At 40.8% G+C, this 18971-nt stretch overlaps 1 protein-coding gene across 2 annotated transcripts in view; it reads right to left on the bottom strand.

The window, feature by feature from the left end:
- Positions 1-18971, bottom strand: part of PLAA (phospholipase A2 activating protein) — an 83691-nt gene that overhangs the window by 46569 nt on the left and 18151 nt on the right. The window contains exons 3-5 of one of the 2 annotated variants that reach the window (XM_030194169.1): positions 12798-12898; positions 12566-12686; positions 2548-2715 (exon numbers count right to left, since the gene is read on the bottom strand). In XM_030194169.1, the coding sequence (XP_030050029.1) occupies positions 2548-2715; positions 12566-12686; positions 12798-12898 (390 nt within the window). The remainder of the gene's footprint in view (positions 1-2547; positions 2716-12565; positions 12687-12797; positions 12899-18971) is intronic. The other variant, XM_030194170.1, reaches the window with a different exon arrangement.

Here is an 18971-nt window from a genome sequence, read left to right as displayed (position 1 = left end):
AGATGGAAACATCACAATCAAACTCAAAAGATTTAAAACAAAGAAGTCCAGTAGAATAGCTTGAATAAACTGTGTGAGAAGAATTAAACAAATGTAGAATACAGATTTGGTGGATTGTGATGGCCACAAAGCAGAGTGGAAGCAATTCATAGTATTAGCACTCAAAGAAAGAAAAAATGTTAATTATAAGCTACACATCCAGTTAATTACGGAAGGATAAGTTTAGAAAACACAACGTTCAGGAATCCACCTTGGTGCTCACCTAATTACAAAAACTAGAGGCCAATTCACTTGTTTTCATCATCAATGGACTTCCACCAGGCTTCCCCTCTGTGCTCTCAACTCATTATTTTAATTATAGATAAGGGATCAGATAAAAGAAAATACATTTTATGTAAAGATGAAAATATATTCTAACAATTAGAGTTCACTGATAGACTCACCTTTAACATAATTCTCCTGCTCCCTGCTCCAGAGTCTGTTTCATGGTCCTAACAACCATAGTCCTCTACTATCACTTACAGCAGCAGTACTAAATGAAGACTGGTTACAAATGTTCAGGCTAAGGGGGTAGGGGGAGGAGGAAATCTGCTGTGTGTGAAAAAAAAACTCTGTGCAAAGGGAAAAAGTCGGTAGGCTCAGCGGGTGGCAGGAGCACAGCACAATAAATGAGGTCACAGTCCTCACAGTGTAACAATGCTCCTTGTGCTCTGTACCACAGTACATTACAGGTAGCCTATGGCTGCAGCGATTTTTCACCCACTTTCATCTAACTTTGAGGCTGCCAGTGTAATGTGTCAAAAACAAGCCACAAGGGCAGACTAAAATCATGTTAACACATTTAGAGGCTTCCAGTTTCAAATTCTTCTTTTTATATTATACTGCAGTCTGTCACTTGGATTAATCTGGGAACAAATATATCATTACGTCTCCAGAGTCTGGGAAGAAGGGATGTGGGAAAGGGAAGACAGGGGACTGACACTTTTTAATGGGATTTGGTTCTTTCATCTGCAGATGTTTCAGTTGTGACAAGTTACAGTCACACAAGAACTCAAAATTTCATGTTATGAGACCACTTACTGCAAATCCTATCTTTTTAGGCATACATTAGTGGTATGTGGATTTAAGGGGTCCTTTTACTAAGGTATGCTGAAAAATGGCTTGGGGTAGTGGAGTAGCCGCCTAGTGGTTAGTGCAGTGGACTTTGACCCTGGAGAACAGTTCAATTCCCACTGCAGCTCCTTGTGACTTTAAGCAAGTCACTTAACCCTCCATTGCCCCTGGTACAAAGTAAGTACCTGAATATATGTAAACCACTTTAAATGTAGTTGCAAAAACCTCAGAAAGGCAGTATATCAAGTCCAATTTCCCTTTCCCTACGCGTGGGTTTTGGGTGCGCGCCGATCCATTTTTCAGCGCGCTTGTAAAAAAAAAAAAACCCCACAACTTTACAAATTTTTGCCGATAATGGACATGTGGCAAAAATCAAAATTGCCATATTTCCATTTTGGGACTGCGACCTTACTGCCAGCCGCTGACCTAGCGGTAAAGTCTCACATGGTAACTGGGTGGTAATGATCTACGCGCGTCAAAATGTCACTTGGCGCGCATCTGAAAATAAAAAATTTTGGGGCCGTGCGCCAAAAATGAAATTACCACAAGAACCATGCAGTAGCCGGGCGGTAACTCCATTTTGGCGCGCGTTGGGTGCACACAGATGCTTATGCGGCTTAGTAAAAGGGCCCCTAAGTACTGCATAGTCTGAAGGTCTCCCCAAGTCTACTGCTGAAAGGTCAGGGAACAGAAACCAAGTGTCATTATCTTGAAGATATATAGAACCACAGAGACTCCAATCACATGGCCATCATCTTCTTCAGTTATGGTTAAATCATTGTGGAGGGTCACCACATTTCTGATGTACCAATCAATATAGAAACCACTTTCAGAATCACAATAAAAACTCATGAAATGCCATCAAGCAGGCATACAAAAATCAAACCTCTGAAATAATGGCCAACAATGATTTTGACTAGTAGTTCTGTTTTTTGCAGACACTAAAGAGAGGGAGTGCCTACAAAATCATTTCATCTCTGCTGCCATTTCTAAATGCCCGTTGAAGTAGTGAGGCTCAAACCAGGCTGAATATGATCTTTCTTCACTATTTGATTAACAGCCTGAAAGGATAAGTCTGCTTTCTCACAAAGGTTACAGCAATTTTTCCACAAATCCATACTACTTACAGCGAAGTGGCTATTTTTTTTTTTTTTTTTAGAAGGAGGAACACACTACAAACTAGAAAATAAGGAATATAAGGATGACAAAACCTATTACAGCTTTGCAACAAATTCATGACTGGTAATGACCCAGTTCTCTGAATGAGAAAAACGCAGATGTAAAACTGGAAAAATTTGCATTAAGGCAACACTTTCATACATTTGGTCGAAGTAGCCTTAGTGGTTGGTCCCTGATCAAAAAAAAAAAAAAAAAAAAAAGCTACCTCATGATGCTCTGTTAGAGGTGAAAGGGAAGACAAGTGGCGCGTCTCACCTTTGCTACCTGGAAAAGTGGAAATGCAGTAGATGTAATTGGTATGACCAAAGCAGACCTGAAGACACTCGCCAGATATCTTCCATCTTCGGATGGAGGCATCATTAGAGCAGGAGAGGAACTCTGTCTCGGTGAGAGTGGCCAGTCCCCTTACACAGTCCTCATGTCCTTAAAAAAAAGGATGATTAAAAACTGTCAGGAATTCAACACAAATGAATTTGTTTCATGTAAAATTAATTTAGCACTCTGTATCACTGAGAATATTCTTCAGAACAGACATTTTTCATTTATGCCTGCTCAAGATTGCACCTTCAATCTAGGCACGATTTCTGCTAGTATTTTATAAAGACATACAGCTACCTATAAACAAGGCACTAACATTTATGTGCTGAGTGTAACATAGTAAATGATGGCAGTTAAAGACCTGTACGGTCCCATCCAGTCTGCCAACAAGATAAGCTCATTTTACATGGTATGTGATACTTTATATCCAAATTTGATTTGTCCTTGCCATTCTCTGGGCACAGACCGTAGAAGTCTGCCCAGCACTGTTCTTGTACTAAGTTCTGACACTAACGTCGAAACCCCTTAAAATTTACACTCCAGCCCATCCATATCTATTCGCTACAATCATTTGAGAGCTATTATCAGATGTATAACATTGGTTATCCTAAGTGAACACAATGTATGTGTAAATGATTAGAATACTGGTACACACATGTAAAAATCAAAACTCCACTTAAGCACTATTCTGTTAATACATGCTAACTTACATAGTGCATATTTTACAGGTGGGACGGAGTCTGGGTGGGATTCACATTTACAAATGTAACAAAATATTAGAAGTTACGCACATATCTCCACCATCCAGGCATGGCATAAGTGGTGGTGCCTAACCATATACACATATATAGGACTAGTGTAACAGAGTATGTAATAAAAACACACCTCCAACGTTCTGAAGCCGAGAAAGTGAAGCCTTCAAGCCTTGAGGCATTCCTGCAACATTCCGGGACTACGTGTCGTCAATTGAGAAGATGGAGCCTTACAGAGCGCACGAATGCTTTGCTTTCTCGGCTTCAGAACGTTGGATGTGCTTGGTGCTTTTCTGTAGCACATGGGGTGAATTTAATATATGCTGATTAAAGTGGAGGAGAGGCTGGGGGGGGGGGGGGGGCAGGGAAGAGAAGCGCATCGGTATTCTCACTTTCTCTCTGTCACACACACACACTCGCACATTCACACTCTCTCACACACAGTCAAACATACACACTCCGAGGAAAACCTTGCTAGAGCCCGTTTCATTTGTGTCAGAAATGGGCCTGTTTTACTAGTATTCTATAAAAGAAAATAAGTGCTTACTTTCCTTTATAGAATAGGCTCCTATCAGGTGCCCTCTCATAGAATTGCCCTAAGGTTTGTCTAGAGCATACACAGACACCTTCTCTTGCACATATTGCAGATGGAACAATTAGTCTGCAGTAACAGTTTTACACACAAACCATAATGGTTTAAAAGCACAAGAAACCTGGCTTTGTGTAGATGGCAGAGAGAAGAAAAAGTTTGGTAATGCTGACTGAAATGTGATGCAATGAAACTGAAGCCAAAGAACAAGAATCTGTGCCAACAGAAAGTTTTCACCTATCATCATTTTCCCCTATTTTAATTTCAACAATATACCCGTCATAATACATTATTGTAAGTCCTTTGTCATACAATACTTTAATTCTCAATACAATAATAAGCAACATTGCCAACTTATTCCAGTGACAGTGGACAGTGAACAAGAAGAGAGGAAGCATGAAAGTGAGAGGAAGCCTGCATAAAGCTTATACATCTTTACTGTAACAGATCACTTTAATGCATCTTCCCTGACTTCATGTGCAATTTTCCTGAAGTTAGTCACCTTATTTTCCATATTTTATCCTTCTGCTTGTAAGAAGTTTTGATCTGCATTGTGTTGATGCTTTAATAGTATACTACACCATAACATGTATTATTTTGAGTACTTTCTTCTACTGTAATTGTCTACTGCCTATGTCCAAATTATTCTTACTGTATACTACCTTGAGTGGTATACCCCACATTACCCCGAACATACTCAAGTTCAACGTGGCTTACAATAAATAAAACGATAGGCAAGGTTTACAATACTATAAATAAAATATCAAGTAAGAGCAGAGTAGCACAAATAAGAACTAAATAATTACCCATTGATGGTCAGTTATAATCTAACACACTCCAACGGGTAGAAACCTCTCAAAGAGGAAACTTTTCAGTCTTTTGAGAAACACCAAATAATCAGGCTGACCATTGATTGCCACTGGCATCGAGTTCCACCACTTAGCACATTGGTATCTAAAGTCTGCGGAGTAAACTGATTTATAGTGCACTCATGTAATCTGGAAGATGAAGCCTAAGGTAGTCCCTACAATTATAGGTTATACTGAGTAGGGAAATAGTTATAAAGGGCTGCATGTAATCTGGTAGTCATGCCATATAATATCTGAAAAACAAAAACACAATTTAAAAATAATCCAGGCTTTAATGGGCAGCCAGTGCAGTTTGCATAATAATGAGAGGCTCTATCAAAACACGATACCTTGAGGACAAGCCTAGCTGCTGTATTTTGGGCCGTTTGAAGCTGTTTTAGGACACCCTCCTTATATCCAGCATAGATGGAACCGCAGTAATCAAATCGAATTAAAACCAAGGATTGAACTAGCAGTCTAAAGATGTTGGGAAAGAAATAGGATCAGATTCTCCTCAGCTTTCCAAGAGACCTGAATAATTTTTTCACTACTGACGAAACCTGAGGCTCGAACTTGAGATGACTTGTCAATTAATACACCCAATACCCTAAGCGTCATGTCTAGGGGACAGGACACATTGTCAATGGTAAAATTATTATATATGATACAGTCAAAGGAGTTGGTTACCACAAGAAATTTAGTCTTCTCTATTTAGCTTAAATTTAAATTCAGAAGCCCAGGATTCCAACAAATCAAGACCAAGCCTAATCTTAGGGACAATTTCTGGAAGACCAGTTTTGAAAGGGATATAGATTGTGACATCGCCCGCATAAATGAAAGTGCAGAACCCTTCTGCCTCCAATCTTTCTCCTAGCAGAGTCATCATAACATTGAACAGGATTGGAGATAGTGGCACCCTGCAGCAAGGAGACCAGGATGGTGAGAGACCCTGATAATGTCTAGATTTTAGGAAGCTGTGGAGCCACTGGTGAACATTTTGATTACAAGAGGCCACCCAGAAGCCCACGAACAACCAGTATTTTGATTACAAGAGCCCATCCCCACCCTGAAGCCCCCCACCAGCCAGCATTTTGATTACAAGAGTAATCAAAATGCTGGCTGGTGGGCTTTTGGGTTGGGGTGGGCTCTTCACTGCCTAGAGTTGCTGCTTGCTCTTGTTGGCAGGTGGTGCAGTCTGTGTGAAGCCACAGAAAAGTGCTGATGGAGGGCGGGAGGTCAAATTGATCAACAACAAACTGTTGAACAAAGGCTGCCACAACCAATGAGGGCACCGGTCCGGCACCCGTGACCCCGCACACTGTGGAAGTGAGGTGCCACACTGCAACACAACCGGCAGCCTTCCCATGTGGCACTGTATGTGGTGCTATCGTGCACACTGCGGGGGAAGAAGGAACTTGGGAAGCAAGCAGCAAGGCACTAGCTGAGATTGAGGCCATAGTGGTGCAGGCATGCTATAGGCAGCGCCTGCGCCATGGGAGACTTCCACATTCTGGCACAACAAGACCAGACCTATGGCACACCGCACTAAAAAAAAACCAAACAAATCAAAAACCCTCCAAAACATTTAGGCAGGGCCAGGCAAGGAGGAGGAGGAGGACCAGGAGAGTTGACAGCTGCTGTGGCAGAAAGGCTGTGCACATCTGTGGCTAAACTTGGAGGGTCTGAGCCGAGATTGGATGGGCCGTGGCCCACCCAGCCCCACCCGTAGCTACGCCAGTTTCTGAGGCAGACCAGCTTCCTGGAGAGCGATAGAAATGAATAAGGCATATGGGCTCCAATAACACAGGATCACTTGATTTGCAGGCAATAATCTCAAGATCAGAAGAGTTCAGTTGGGACAATATTCTATTTTGAAGAAGGCTTTATAAATGATGGTGATTCCACTCCCTCTCTTTTTAGCACTTGTTTGATGAGGCCCTTGTAACAAAAAGAATTAAATATACGATCCTCTGCTGAACGAAGTCACATTTCAGAGACCAGCAACAACTCAAATTGCTTCTCCACCAACCAATCCCTAGCATAAGTTTTATTGATCACCAACCTAGCATTTACATACACAATTGGAACAGGCAGATAGGAAGTGCAGACTAACTGAAGGTAAAGTGATTAATGGCATCTAGAGAAGGAGGTTCCTTGCCTTGCATGAGTGTGAAAGAAGCTTGACTGGAACAAATTGTATGGGCAGGAACAGAGATTAATCCTATGAGAGATTATAATAGGGATTGCACATGGGAACCTCCAGCACAGCAGTGCGAGGGAAGAGCAACAGCACACACATCAATAAGCAGCAGAGCCAAGGAACAAATTTCACTCAACGCAGTATGATTAAAAAAAAAAAAAAAAAAAAAAAAAAAAAGTCACACAGATTGCCAGGGCAGATGGACAGTGGGGACCTGCCCTACTTCAAGGAGCTGTGCCCGACACCACCCGAAGGGACTCACAAAATACAAAAGTACATAAGTATTGCCATACTGGGACAGACCGAAGGTCCATCAAGCCCAGCATCCTGATTCCAACAGTGGCCAATTCAGGTCACAAGTACCTGGCAAGATCCCAAAACAATACAATACATTTTATGCTGCTTATTCTAAAAATAAGCAGTGGATTTTCCCCAAAGTCCATTTTTATAATGGTCTATGGATTTTTCCTTTAGGAAGCCATCCAAGACTTTTTTTAAAGCCTGCTAACTCATTTTATTATATCTAATTTTTAATTTAGTGCAATATATTTTCTAACACTCCCATCTTATTTCTTAGGCTTGTGGCATTTGCATATAGACATTTCAAACTATGTTTGTCGTTCCTATTTACATCTTGCTCATTAGTTGATAGTGTTAAATAAAAATCAGACAAAAGATTGCAAATTAAGGTCACCTGATCTACTATGGTCTCTTCTGCAACCTTGCTATCAGTATACCCTATCTTCCCTGCTTTGGTGATATCTTTGAAAGATACCTAGTTCCGAACCATGCATTTCTGAATGACTGTTGGCCTTCTCCCAGGTTCTAGTTTAAAAGCTGCTCTATCTCCTTTTTAAATGCCGATGCCAGCAGCCTGGTCCCATCCTGATTAAGGTGGAGCCCATTCTTCTGGAATTGGCTCCCCCTTCCCCAGAATGCTGCCCAGTTCCTTACAAATCTAAAACCCTCTTCCCTGCACCATTGCCTCATCCACAAATTGAGACTTGGAGCTTTGCCCGTCTTTTGGGCCCTGTGCGTGGAACAGGTAGCACTTTGGAAAATGCTCCCCTAGAGGTTCTGGATTTGAGCTTTCTACCTAAGAGCCTAAATTTGGCTTTCAGAACCTCTCTCCCCCACATTTTTTTATGTCATTGGTACCAACTCAGGAAGTCAATTTCAGGTATATGGTGCAGAAAGATGCCTTGATCCCAATGCCCAAGAGCCAGAAAGCTGTTCAGGGAAGCTTTTACTAAGAAAGAATAGCCATACTGGAGCAGACCAATGGTCCATCTACTACTACTACTTAACATTTCTAGCCCAATATCCTGCTTCCATTCAGGTCACAAGTACCCGGCAGAATCCTACTACTACTTATTTCTATAGTGCTACTAGACATATGCAGCACTATACACTTGAACATGAAGAGACAGTCCTGCTCGACAGAGCTTACAATCTAATTAGGACTGACAAACAGGACAAACAAGAGATACAGTAGCACAGATTCTATGCTACCAATCTCAGGGACAGAAGCGACTTTCCCCATTTCTATCTCAATAGCAAATTATGGATTTTTCCTGCAGGAATATGTCCAAACCTTTTTTTAAACCTAGGTACGTTAACCGCTGTTATCATATCCTCTGGTAATAAGTTACAAAGCTTAACTATTGAGTGAAAAAAGTTTCTCCTATTCATTTTAAGTATTATCATGCAACTTCACTGAGTGTCCCCTAGGTTTTGCACTTTTTGAAAAAAATAAGTAATCGATTCACATTTACTTGTTCTACACCGCTCAGGATTTTGTGGACCTCTATCATATTTATTTGCTGCATTTGTATCCCACATTTTCCCACCTATTTGCAGGCTCAATGTGGCTTACAGTTTTCCGTCAATGGCATTCGCCAATCCGGAGTGAAGATACAACTGGTATTACATAAAGAAACATGGATGAGATAATAAATATCCCCTTCATTCTTCTTTTTTCCAAGCTGAAGAGCACTAACCTCTTTAGCCTTTCCTCTTATGAGAGGAGTTCCATCCCCTTTATCATTTTGGTCGCCCTTCTTTGAACCTTTTCTAATTCCACTATAGCTTTCTGTGAGATACGGCGACCACAACTGCATGCAAAACTCAAGTTGAGGTCACACCATCGAGTGATACAGAGGCATAGTATTCCTTACCTTATTTTCTCTCTCTTTCCTAATAAAATTCCTAACATTCTGGTTTGCTTTCTTGACTGCTGCCGCACACTGGGCGGAAGACATTAGCTTATTGTCCATGACGACACCTAGACTTATTTCTTGGGTGCCTACTCCTAAGGTGGAACCCAACATCAGGTAACTGATTTGGATTATTCCCCCCTCCCAATGTGCATCACTTTGCATTTGTCCACATTAAATTAAATATGCCATGTGGATGCCCAGTCTTCCAATTTGCTAAGGTCTTCCTGCATTTTAACAACTTTAAATATGCAAATGACACCAACTTATTTAAGCACCTCACTCATCATTCCCATTTCTAAATCTTTTACAAATATGTTAAATAGCACCAGTCCCTGGGGTACTTCCACCATTCATCCTCTTCCACTGAGGGTAATGGCCATTTAACTCTATCCTCTGTTTTCTATCCATTAACCAGGTCCTAATCCACAACGGAACATTGCCTCCTATCCTATGGCTTTTCAATTTCTTCAGGAGTCACCCATGAGGGACTTTGTGAACAGCTTTCTGAAAATCTAGATATACATCAGCAGGCTCAGCTTTATCTACATGTTTATTGTGTGGGATAAACACAAAAGGAATCCTCTATAGAAGCCATGGAACCAAACAAGCTTACCATCAAGTAATTGGGATGCAAAGTCAATGCTGGGTAGACTTCTATGGTCTGTGCCCTGATTGTGGCTGGACAGATTCAGCTTCAGTAGCTGGAGAACAAGGACAGTGCCGGGCAGACTCCTACAGTCTGTGCCCTGAAAATGGCAATGACAAATCAAGATCAAGTATACATATGTAGTATCACATTGTACCTTATGCTATGAGTTTATCTTATTGAGCAGACTAGATGGCCGTAGAGGTCTTTATCTGCTACGTTATTCACGCCTTCTAAAGCCAATTGGTTAGGCAAGACTTCCCTTGACTTAATCCGTGTTGACTGTCCAATTCAACCATGTTTGTGTTCAGTACTTTTATTCTAATAGTTTCCACTATTTTACCCAGCACTGCCGTCAGGCTTACCGGTCTGTAATTTCCCGGATACCCCCCCCCCCCCTCTCCAGGATCCCCTTGAAACCCTTTAAAAAAAAATTGGCATTATATTGGTCACCTTCCAATCTTCAGGTACTACAGATGATTTTAAACAGGTGTATACCATTCAGTCCAGGTGATTTACTACTCTAATTTGTGGACTTCCAGATTCACAGAGATCTTTCAGTTCTTCTGCACTGTCATTCTTGAAAACCAGGTACAGGTAAGCTCTCTAACATCTTCTTCCATAAAGACCAAGGCAAAGAATTCATTTAGACTCTCTGCTATAGCCATGTCCTCCCCGAGTGCCCCTTTTACTTCTTGATGATCCAACAGTCCCAAATTCCCTCTTAGGCTTTCTGCTTCTGATATACCTGAAAAACGTTACTATGAGTTTTTGCCTCTGTGAAAAGTTTCTCTTCATATTTTTTTTAGGCTTCTTTATCAATGTTTCGCATCTAACTTACCAGTGCTTATGTTGCTTCTTGTTTTCTTTATCTGGATCCTTTTTTCACTTTTTGAAGGATGTTCTTTTGGCATTAATAGCCTATGTCACTTTAACCATGCTGGTTGTCATTTGCTCTATCTTTATTAATGTGTGGAATACATCTGCTCTGGATTTCCCAAGATGGTATTTTTAAACAACGTTCATGCCTGATTTAAAGGCCCAACTTTAACAGCTAATCCTTTTAGCATTTTTAAAAAAAAATTTCCTCATTTTATCATAGTAGCACTTTCAAGAATTAAATGTTGCTATAGTAGATTTCCTTTATGATGTCATCATCAAGTTATCAAGTCAAATTTTATATTACGATTACCGTTTCGCAGCAGACCCAACACCGTTACTTCTCGTACTAAGTACTGATTTCAATAAGCACTAGCTATAAAACAGCTCTCCCTCTTGTTGGTTCCACTTTCGTTTTGCTTTCATTAACACATTTTGAGAAATATTATATAATTACATGAATCAATGAAGAGGTGGGTGCTGTTTGCATTGCCATAAAAAATTTCTCTTGGCGATCAGCACCACTGAGGTCACTATAAAATGTGTTAAAGCAAAAACGAAAGTGGATATTGTTTTTCTGAAGAATATGTATTGAAATTTTCTTATTGAAGAATTCTATTATCTGAGTCTAGTTGGGTACCTGAGAACTATATATTGTACTAAAATACATTTGCATTGCGCATCTCGGAAGCCCCTCCCTCGCAAGGAGGCCTTACTCCCCCATCACCACCACCAAATACGACCAATCTAAAGTGCATGGCAAAGTGGCCTCGATGACTCCTACAGCCTGGGACCAAAAGGTAGACAGAGGGGCATTCCATGAATAAATACAAGAAAGAGCCTGGGAACGCTTTGCATTTCACACACAGATCATCCCCCCATAGGCCCATGTCCTTGCCCTTCTGTTTAGTGATATGCTCTCTATGCAGAACTCTGTATTGAATATCCTGTAATGCTGCGCCGGGGGGGGGGGGGGGGTCACTGTATGAAGATCATCAAATGCAGCCCCCAAATGAGCCACCAAAACATCCTCCACTAAGTCTCTGCTCCATTCTCTGGCTAATTGCATCAGAAAGGGAGCTTTCCTAGTGTCCCAAATTACCTGATACCATTGGGATAGTCTGTTCAGAGTAGGAGAAAGGCTCAAAACAATTTGATCTAATAGTAGGAAGAATGCTTGAGCCGTATGGCACCACTCAGATACGAGAATATAGTCTCACGCCTGGGGATAGGCAAGAAAAAGAAGAATTGGGGACATTCCACGCATGCTTGACACCCCTGCCCAAGTTGTAATCCAGGGAACACTCAGGTGCCCACAGTATGGCGGCTAGGCTGAAGTAAAGCACAAGCACGTTAAGTTATACACTCCTGTTGCCCCATTGTAAAATAGGAGAAGGGAAGGGAAATGGGACGTGGTATTTGCATCTACTCAAAGCGGTTTACATATGTACAGGTACTTACCTGGGGCAATGGAGAGTTAAGTGTCTTGCCCACAGTCACAAGGAGCTGCAGTGGAAATCGAACCCAGTTCCCCAGGATCAAAGTCCGCTGCACTAACCTACTAGGCTACTCAAGGCTCCATAAAAAGAAAATCAAGCCACATGTGTGACCCTGGAGTTAAAAATGTTATTGTGGCAACAAGTACATCTGAAGAAGGGACGTGTGGCTTTGAATACTCATTTAGAAATCACACTTTTGGCAGAGTCTTAAAAAGACATGACAAACCACTAAGATACCAAACAGCAGAAATAAACAGTCATTCAGTGTGCGCTGTGGCTTGATGAATGCAGTTAGAAAGCGGAGTGCTAACAGAAGCACTTACCAGTGTAGGTTCTCTCACATCTGCCTGCCTTCCAAAGCTTAATAGTTTTGTCTGCTGACCCTGTCAGCATCAGGCCTTGCTCTGGTAGTATCTTCACTGCCCACACTGCCGCCGTGTGACCCTGTGAAGAGGAGGAGATTAGTAATCAACGCAGTTCCAGTGACAGCTAAACTATGTCCCACATTCCATGAGCAATACAAGAAACCTTATACTCACACAGCAGCACGCCTACCTGCAGCGTCATCATGCACTTATCACTCAACCAGACCTTGGCAGTGGTGTCCCATGATCCGCTCAGAAGTGTACCAAATTTTCCAGAGGAGAGGCTGCAAACTGCAACACAACATCTGCCCTTAAAACTCTAAAACTCTTCCAAAGATTCTGAAAGTCAAAATTAACCAGCTTTTGTCCAACCTATGGTCTCTATTCTACAAAATTGAGAGGTGTGCAAAAATAATGAAAAACAGTACTAAATTTCCAAGGAATACACCTGACTAGACCCCTCCTATCACCACAATCAGTTCATAAATTTGTCTTAAGGCTTAAGAAAAAAAATCCCTAGGCTGAATAGCTCTAGGCTCAGGAATTTTCCAATGGAAAAGTCTATTAGGAGATCCCATATGAGAGTTAGAGTAAGATTCTATCTTGCTACACCATATGCCTGGAATACACTTCCTGAGTCTTTACGACAAGCTCAGTCTCTGGCTGTATTCAAATCTAGGCTAAAAACGTCCACCTTTTTGAGGTTGGTTATAACTCCTATTCACCTCAGTACCCATGTCTGTTTTAACCATTCCACCAATAAGAAATTCCCTAATCCCTTATTTGTCCTGCTCGTCTGTCTTGAGTAGATTGTAAGCTGTGTCGAGCAGGGATGGTCTTATATGTATTTAGTGTACAGCGCTCTGTATGTCTAGTAGCACTATAGAAAGGATAAGTAGTAGTAGTACTAAGTTCTAATAGGTAGGAATGAAGTCACTGTATAGTACTCACTGCTATTTGTGTGCAAGGACAAGATAGAAATGTTAGTTTAAAAAACACAACATTTACACACCCAGAGAGGAAAACTAGTCAACATGCATACCTATTCAGGAAAATATCCACATGCATCAAGTTAACAGGGTTCAAACTTGTTTCTGCAAAGTCTACAGGTACTGTTTCTGCAGTCTTTGTACCAATTTCTTTAAGTGAAGTGAAATTACATCTGTTCTTTCAACTTGAAATTATCCTAACAAAAGTACCTACACAGAAAGAACTGCACCTACTTTTTGCACATTGAAAAAGCATAAAACTAGGCCGTAGCCACACTGAGAATTATCAAGCTCTCCAAAAATGTGGAACTGTGTGGATAAGATTAACACACAAGGAACAAGAAACTGAGACCCATAAGTAGAAAAATGTCTTATAACAAAAAACAACAACAACAAAAAAAAAGACAAATGCAGCACAGCAACACTTATTTAATTAAAGAAAACCTGTTCAATAATTATCTGGAATGACAACGATATGGTTAGGAGATGGAATATTTGCTTAATTGATTTTCTAAAGTTTGCTTACTTGCTGGATCTGTTGAAAGGTATTTTAGAAGTTTTTAAAATACTTACAAAAAAAATCCTTAAACTGAGTTTGTTCAGCAATACTGTCATGCCTGTTTTTGAAGATACTTTTGGAACCATATTGTTGATAGGGGCGGGGGGGGGGGGGGGGGTGGGGGGGGGGGGGAGAAGGTTCTCTGTTGCCAGCTGCATACTTTTGTTATTTTGCTTCTGGATGATCATTTGTTTTTCTTGCGGAGTTTATTTAAATAATAAATACATATTTATATTAGTTACCTGAAAAAGCTGCTCCTGTGTTCTTGAAAGTGTATGACCTATAGCCCTTTAGGAAGAGAAAGCCAAATTATGGACCTGAGGCCATTATCGCAAGATTCTGTTGACCCTCTCAAACTGATGGGGGGTTACTGAAAAGATCCCAAGAAATTGCAGCCACTATTATACTTAACTCTGGGCCTGATTTTCAGCTTGGGCAGCCACAAATTAAGCCCTGCTGTTTCATTAACACGTATATTCAGCAGCAGTCCTTGCACAGTAGTGGTCATGCCAGCGATTATCTATGTATCTAGGCCTGCTACTTGACAGAAATAAATCAAAAATATATACCAGCAATTTAACAGTTGAATATTGATACTAAACGGATCATTGCTAGCTTTGGTTTCACTCCTTCCTGAAGCTGGCACCGAAAGTCTGGCAGCTTAACAAGTTATATGGCCAGACTAGCAACTGAAAATATATAGAGGAGTATTGCATTCATCACCTGTTGGCAAATACGTAGCTCAATTTGTATAGCAGCCCCTTGGTTCTGCTGTAAGAACGCCTTGTTTTCTTAATATGAAAGCAAGTACACTTCCTGATGTGCGTTCTTCAAGCCTTGGGTTCTGTAGTTGGGAACTTTATTTTGGCAAATTTTCCATGCAACTGCATAGTCAAGATATTTCTAAAATTTTCTCTATCTTCCAGCTCAGCTTACAAAAGTCTCATAAGAAATCTGCTCAAGCCAAAACAGCTGTTGCACCTCTAATAACTTTTAAAAGATATTTGTCAGAAATATTGAAGATCCCGGAACAAGCATATCCTCCGGTCTCTGAAATTTATTATTTGCTGCCTTATACCAAGAGGAAAACCAATCAGTTTGTTGCTGAAGGAGCTGAAGTATCTTTTGAGAGTTTAAATCTTACACAGACACTTGACGATAATTTGGTTTTAAAACCTGCAACATTGTGACTTTTTTACTACAGCCTGATAGAAATTGTTTTAATATACAATTTCTATCATAAAGAAGAGATTTTTTTTTTTGAACTGTAAGATTATGTTCCCTGATGTTATCTAGAGCAACTCAAAAGAGGCGCCAACTTTTCCTTAAACTTCGCCCTCGTGTTTTGCAATTGGGTGGTCTTTTTTGGCTGTACTTTCCATGTAAATGTGTAATGAAATTGAATTCAGTGAAATATGTTTTTTTTATGATCCTTTACATTTGAGTTCCTTTTTGAAATATAAGACAGTAGTAACTCCATTTTCGCATCGAGGAACCGTATTATCATCTACTCCGTAATCAAACTTTAGTATAGTTCTGTGTTACTCCCTTCTTGTCTCTAATTTTGAATAGTGATGGTTTATTTTTCCTAGGTATTGTGCCCTGTTTCCTTCCCAAAATAGTGGACTAAGATCGGATAATATAAATATTCTTCCTTTATTTTTGCAAGTTTGTATCAATATTGGAGGAGTGGCCTAGTGGTTAGGGTGGTGGACTTTGGTGCTGGGGATCTGAGGAACTGAGTTCGATTCCCACTTCAGGCACAGGCAGCTCCTTGTGACTCTGGGCAAGTCACTTAACCCTCCATTGCCCCATGTAAGCCGCATTGAGCCTGCCATGAGTGGGAAAGCGTGGGGTACAAATGTAACAAAAATAAAATAAATGTTATCCTTCTGTATCAAGATTTGGAAATTATTTGTAAAATTGCTTAAAAAAAAATAAATCTGCTCAAGAAGTTCACCAGGGACTTCTTCCCCACCCCATGCACCTTGAATATGTACAAAATGCATGGCATACCAAGGAAAGCAGTCTGTCACAAGAAAGCAAATGTTACTGAAATGCATAGGACATCACCTGTTTTTTTGTTGTCCATTCCCTTTTGTTAGTCCTTTAAATTGTGAATTTGGGTCTCCTTTTATTGGTGGACTGTTTAGAGCATCTAACTATTTTTTCCATTTCTTATTTGAATTAGATTCACATTAGATCTAATGTTAATATTTAACAAAGCTCTTTTTGTATTATACTATAAAAAACAAACAAACAAACATGCACAATATAAACAAATATGCATAACTTACCTGCACAAAGGATGGGAGATTTTCAAATACTGACCCCTTACAAAGTTTTGAAAGATTTGCAGAGAAGTGCATGTATGCTTTCTGTATTCATCTGCTGTAGTGATTTCTCCATCTCTCACTGCTGCTTCTTTGCCCCTAGAATCTATTCTTCTGATCTTTTGCACCTTGAGTCCTTAATCGCTCATTCCCAATTTGTCTGTGCTGTTCCCGAGCTGGTTTTGATTTGTTTAAAACATTTTTTCTTTTAATTGAACCATAATTGTGTGATTCTATTATACTCCTTTATCACCTTCCATCTTTGTAATAATTTCCAGAGCAACAGAGCAGATCAGACTTGTTTCACCTAAGTAAACTATCAGATATGGAGGAGGTTTTCTCAAGTCCTGCCAGACCAGTCTAGAGAAATGGTTTATGTCCCTCCTACCAGAAGATGGAGAGAAGAATTAATGACTTCCTAGCTGTACAAGCTTATTTTCAGAAGTCAATCATCCTTGTGCCATACCTAGGAAACCATTGCCCTGCTCTCGCAGGAATGCCTTCCATCAAGCTCATTCCTTACTTCCCCTCACTGAGCGACGGCCCTTAGTGTTACAGTAATCTTGGCTGAACTTATCCTTGTCAGACCTGTCCAGAGATTAAAAAGTAGGATGTATGAGAGCATTCCCTTGGAAGCTGCCTTTTGCATTCCATTCATTCGATATACACCGCTTTTTCAAATAGCATTAAGTAGTTTAGAAACAAAACAAAACTAACCCAAAACAACTTGATAAATAAAAATCAAAATAAAAGGTGTATATAAAATTACATGCAATTCTTAATAGCAGCCCACCAGATGAAGAATAATATCCTTTGCTTTCTCCCTACACTCTAATTACTAGTATCTCTCAGCTCTTGAACCAGGGAGTTCCACAAGTGCATCCCAGTCCATTGTATGCAAGCCAAGCAAGTAATCTTGGATCCTGAGCACTGGGCTGACCCAATGGCCAAACTGCAGATACCCGAGCTGCTAAATACTGTATCTGACCACCTCCTGGTGCTGCTAATCTTTGATAGCCAAGGCCAGTGAACTAGTTTCCCTAGGCTCTCATGATGCTGTCGTCTTAAATACCATCTCTCTTTTCCAGGGTATCTAGACTAGCAAAGATAACCTCCTTGGTCTCATGCTTTCCATAAATGACTAAGACTATACAACAGGCATTACAGAAATCCATCATGAACCATCAACAAGCACTGGCCTATGTTCCAGCATCGCCCTCTTCCACAAGAATCTGTCCTTCCATGAGCATCCAACTCAGAACCGTAAGATTGACAAGAACACATCCAAGGTAAGGTAACTGCTAGACAAAGACAATTAGGTAACAACAGTGTAGTGTGGTGAAAGCAGTCAGGGGGAGAAATGAGTGAGCCTAGACCAGTGTCTTCAATACAAAGCCTGCATGGCAATAGTGGCCTCCATCCTTTTTTTTTTTTTGCACTACTAGCAAGTCTTGCTCACTATACTGGGCCTCTCTCTCTTACCCTTCCTTCATCTCTCTATTCCCTCTCCTTACCCCTTCCTGTGGTTATCCAACTACTTGCATGTCTTTGCCGCAGTGAAAAAGAGTCAGGTTGTCTCTGGTTGGCCCCAGGAACCTTCCTTCTCTGCCTGAAACTTCCCAGCCCAATGCATATTGCCTCAGGAAGTGCTGGCCTCAGCCTGCTCAAGATCCAGAACAGAGTTTTGCCGAGTCAGATGGCTGCACTAGTAGTTGTACTGCTTCACTGGAAACCGTGGTCTTGGGAGTCTGAAGTGGAGCTAAGGAGAAATTAGCTCTTACATGCTAATTTGCTTTCCTTAGTTCCTCCGGTCCAGCCCAGAATGTGACTGATGGGCTGTGCATGCCTTATTCTGTGCAACCGGGAAACTCGAGGAGCCACTAACATGCTATCAATGAGCATGTGCCTCTTGCGTAATGCCAGCCACCTCTAGATTGCAAGACCAGTGCTCTAACCACTAGGCCACTCTGCCACTCCACTTGGAGTGTTGGAGTGGCAGAGTGGCCTCTTGCATAATGCACCTTTTGTGAAAGCAAATATAGTTGCTGCGTATTTTTTTATTTTTAACAACAAAGAAAGTGCAAACGCACAAAGCACCTCCATCAAAAAAAAAAAAAACAATAGTAACCAAATACGAAGCAAAATTTCATCACTTCAAAAATTACAGGGAGGTATCTGGGCCGGTCTGGAGGGACTAAAGGAAAGCAAATTAGCAGTAAGAACTAATTTCTCTATCCTTAGCGCCCCTCTGGACCAGCCCAGAATGTGACTGAAGGAAGTAACAATATTGTTAAGGGACGGACCCTAGAAAACCTACAGTGAGAACATTTTCTCTAAAAACTGGCTCCTGACAACACCGCACATCCAAGATGTAGTATCTAGAAAATGAATGCAAGGATAAACATATTGCTGCCATACAAAATTGTAAAAAGCGGGTACCAAGAAGCATTCAGCTCATGATGCAGCTTACAAGGACTTTCACT

The sequence above is a fragment of the Microcaecilia unicolor genome, chromosome 2 (assembly GCF_901765095.1).
Source record: "Microcaecilia unicolor chromosome 2, aMicUni1.1, whole genome shotgun sequence".
NCBI classification, from domain to species: Eukaryota; Metazoa; Chordata; class Amphibia; order Gymnophiona; family Siphonopidae; genus Microcaecilia; species Microcaecilia unicolor.
Note: the sequence above shows the minus strand (reverse complement) of the source record. Positions and strands in the feature narration are given on the sequence as shown.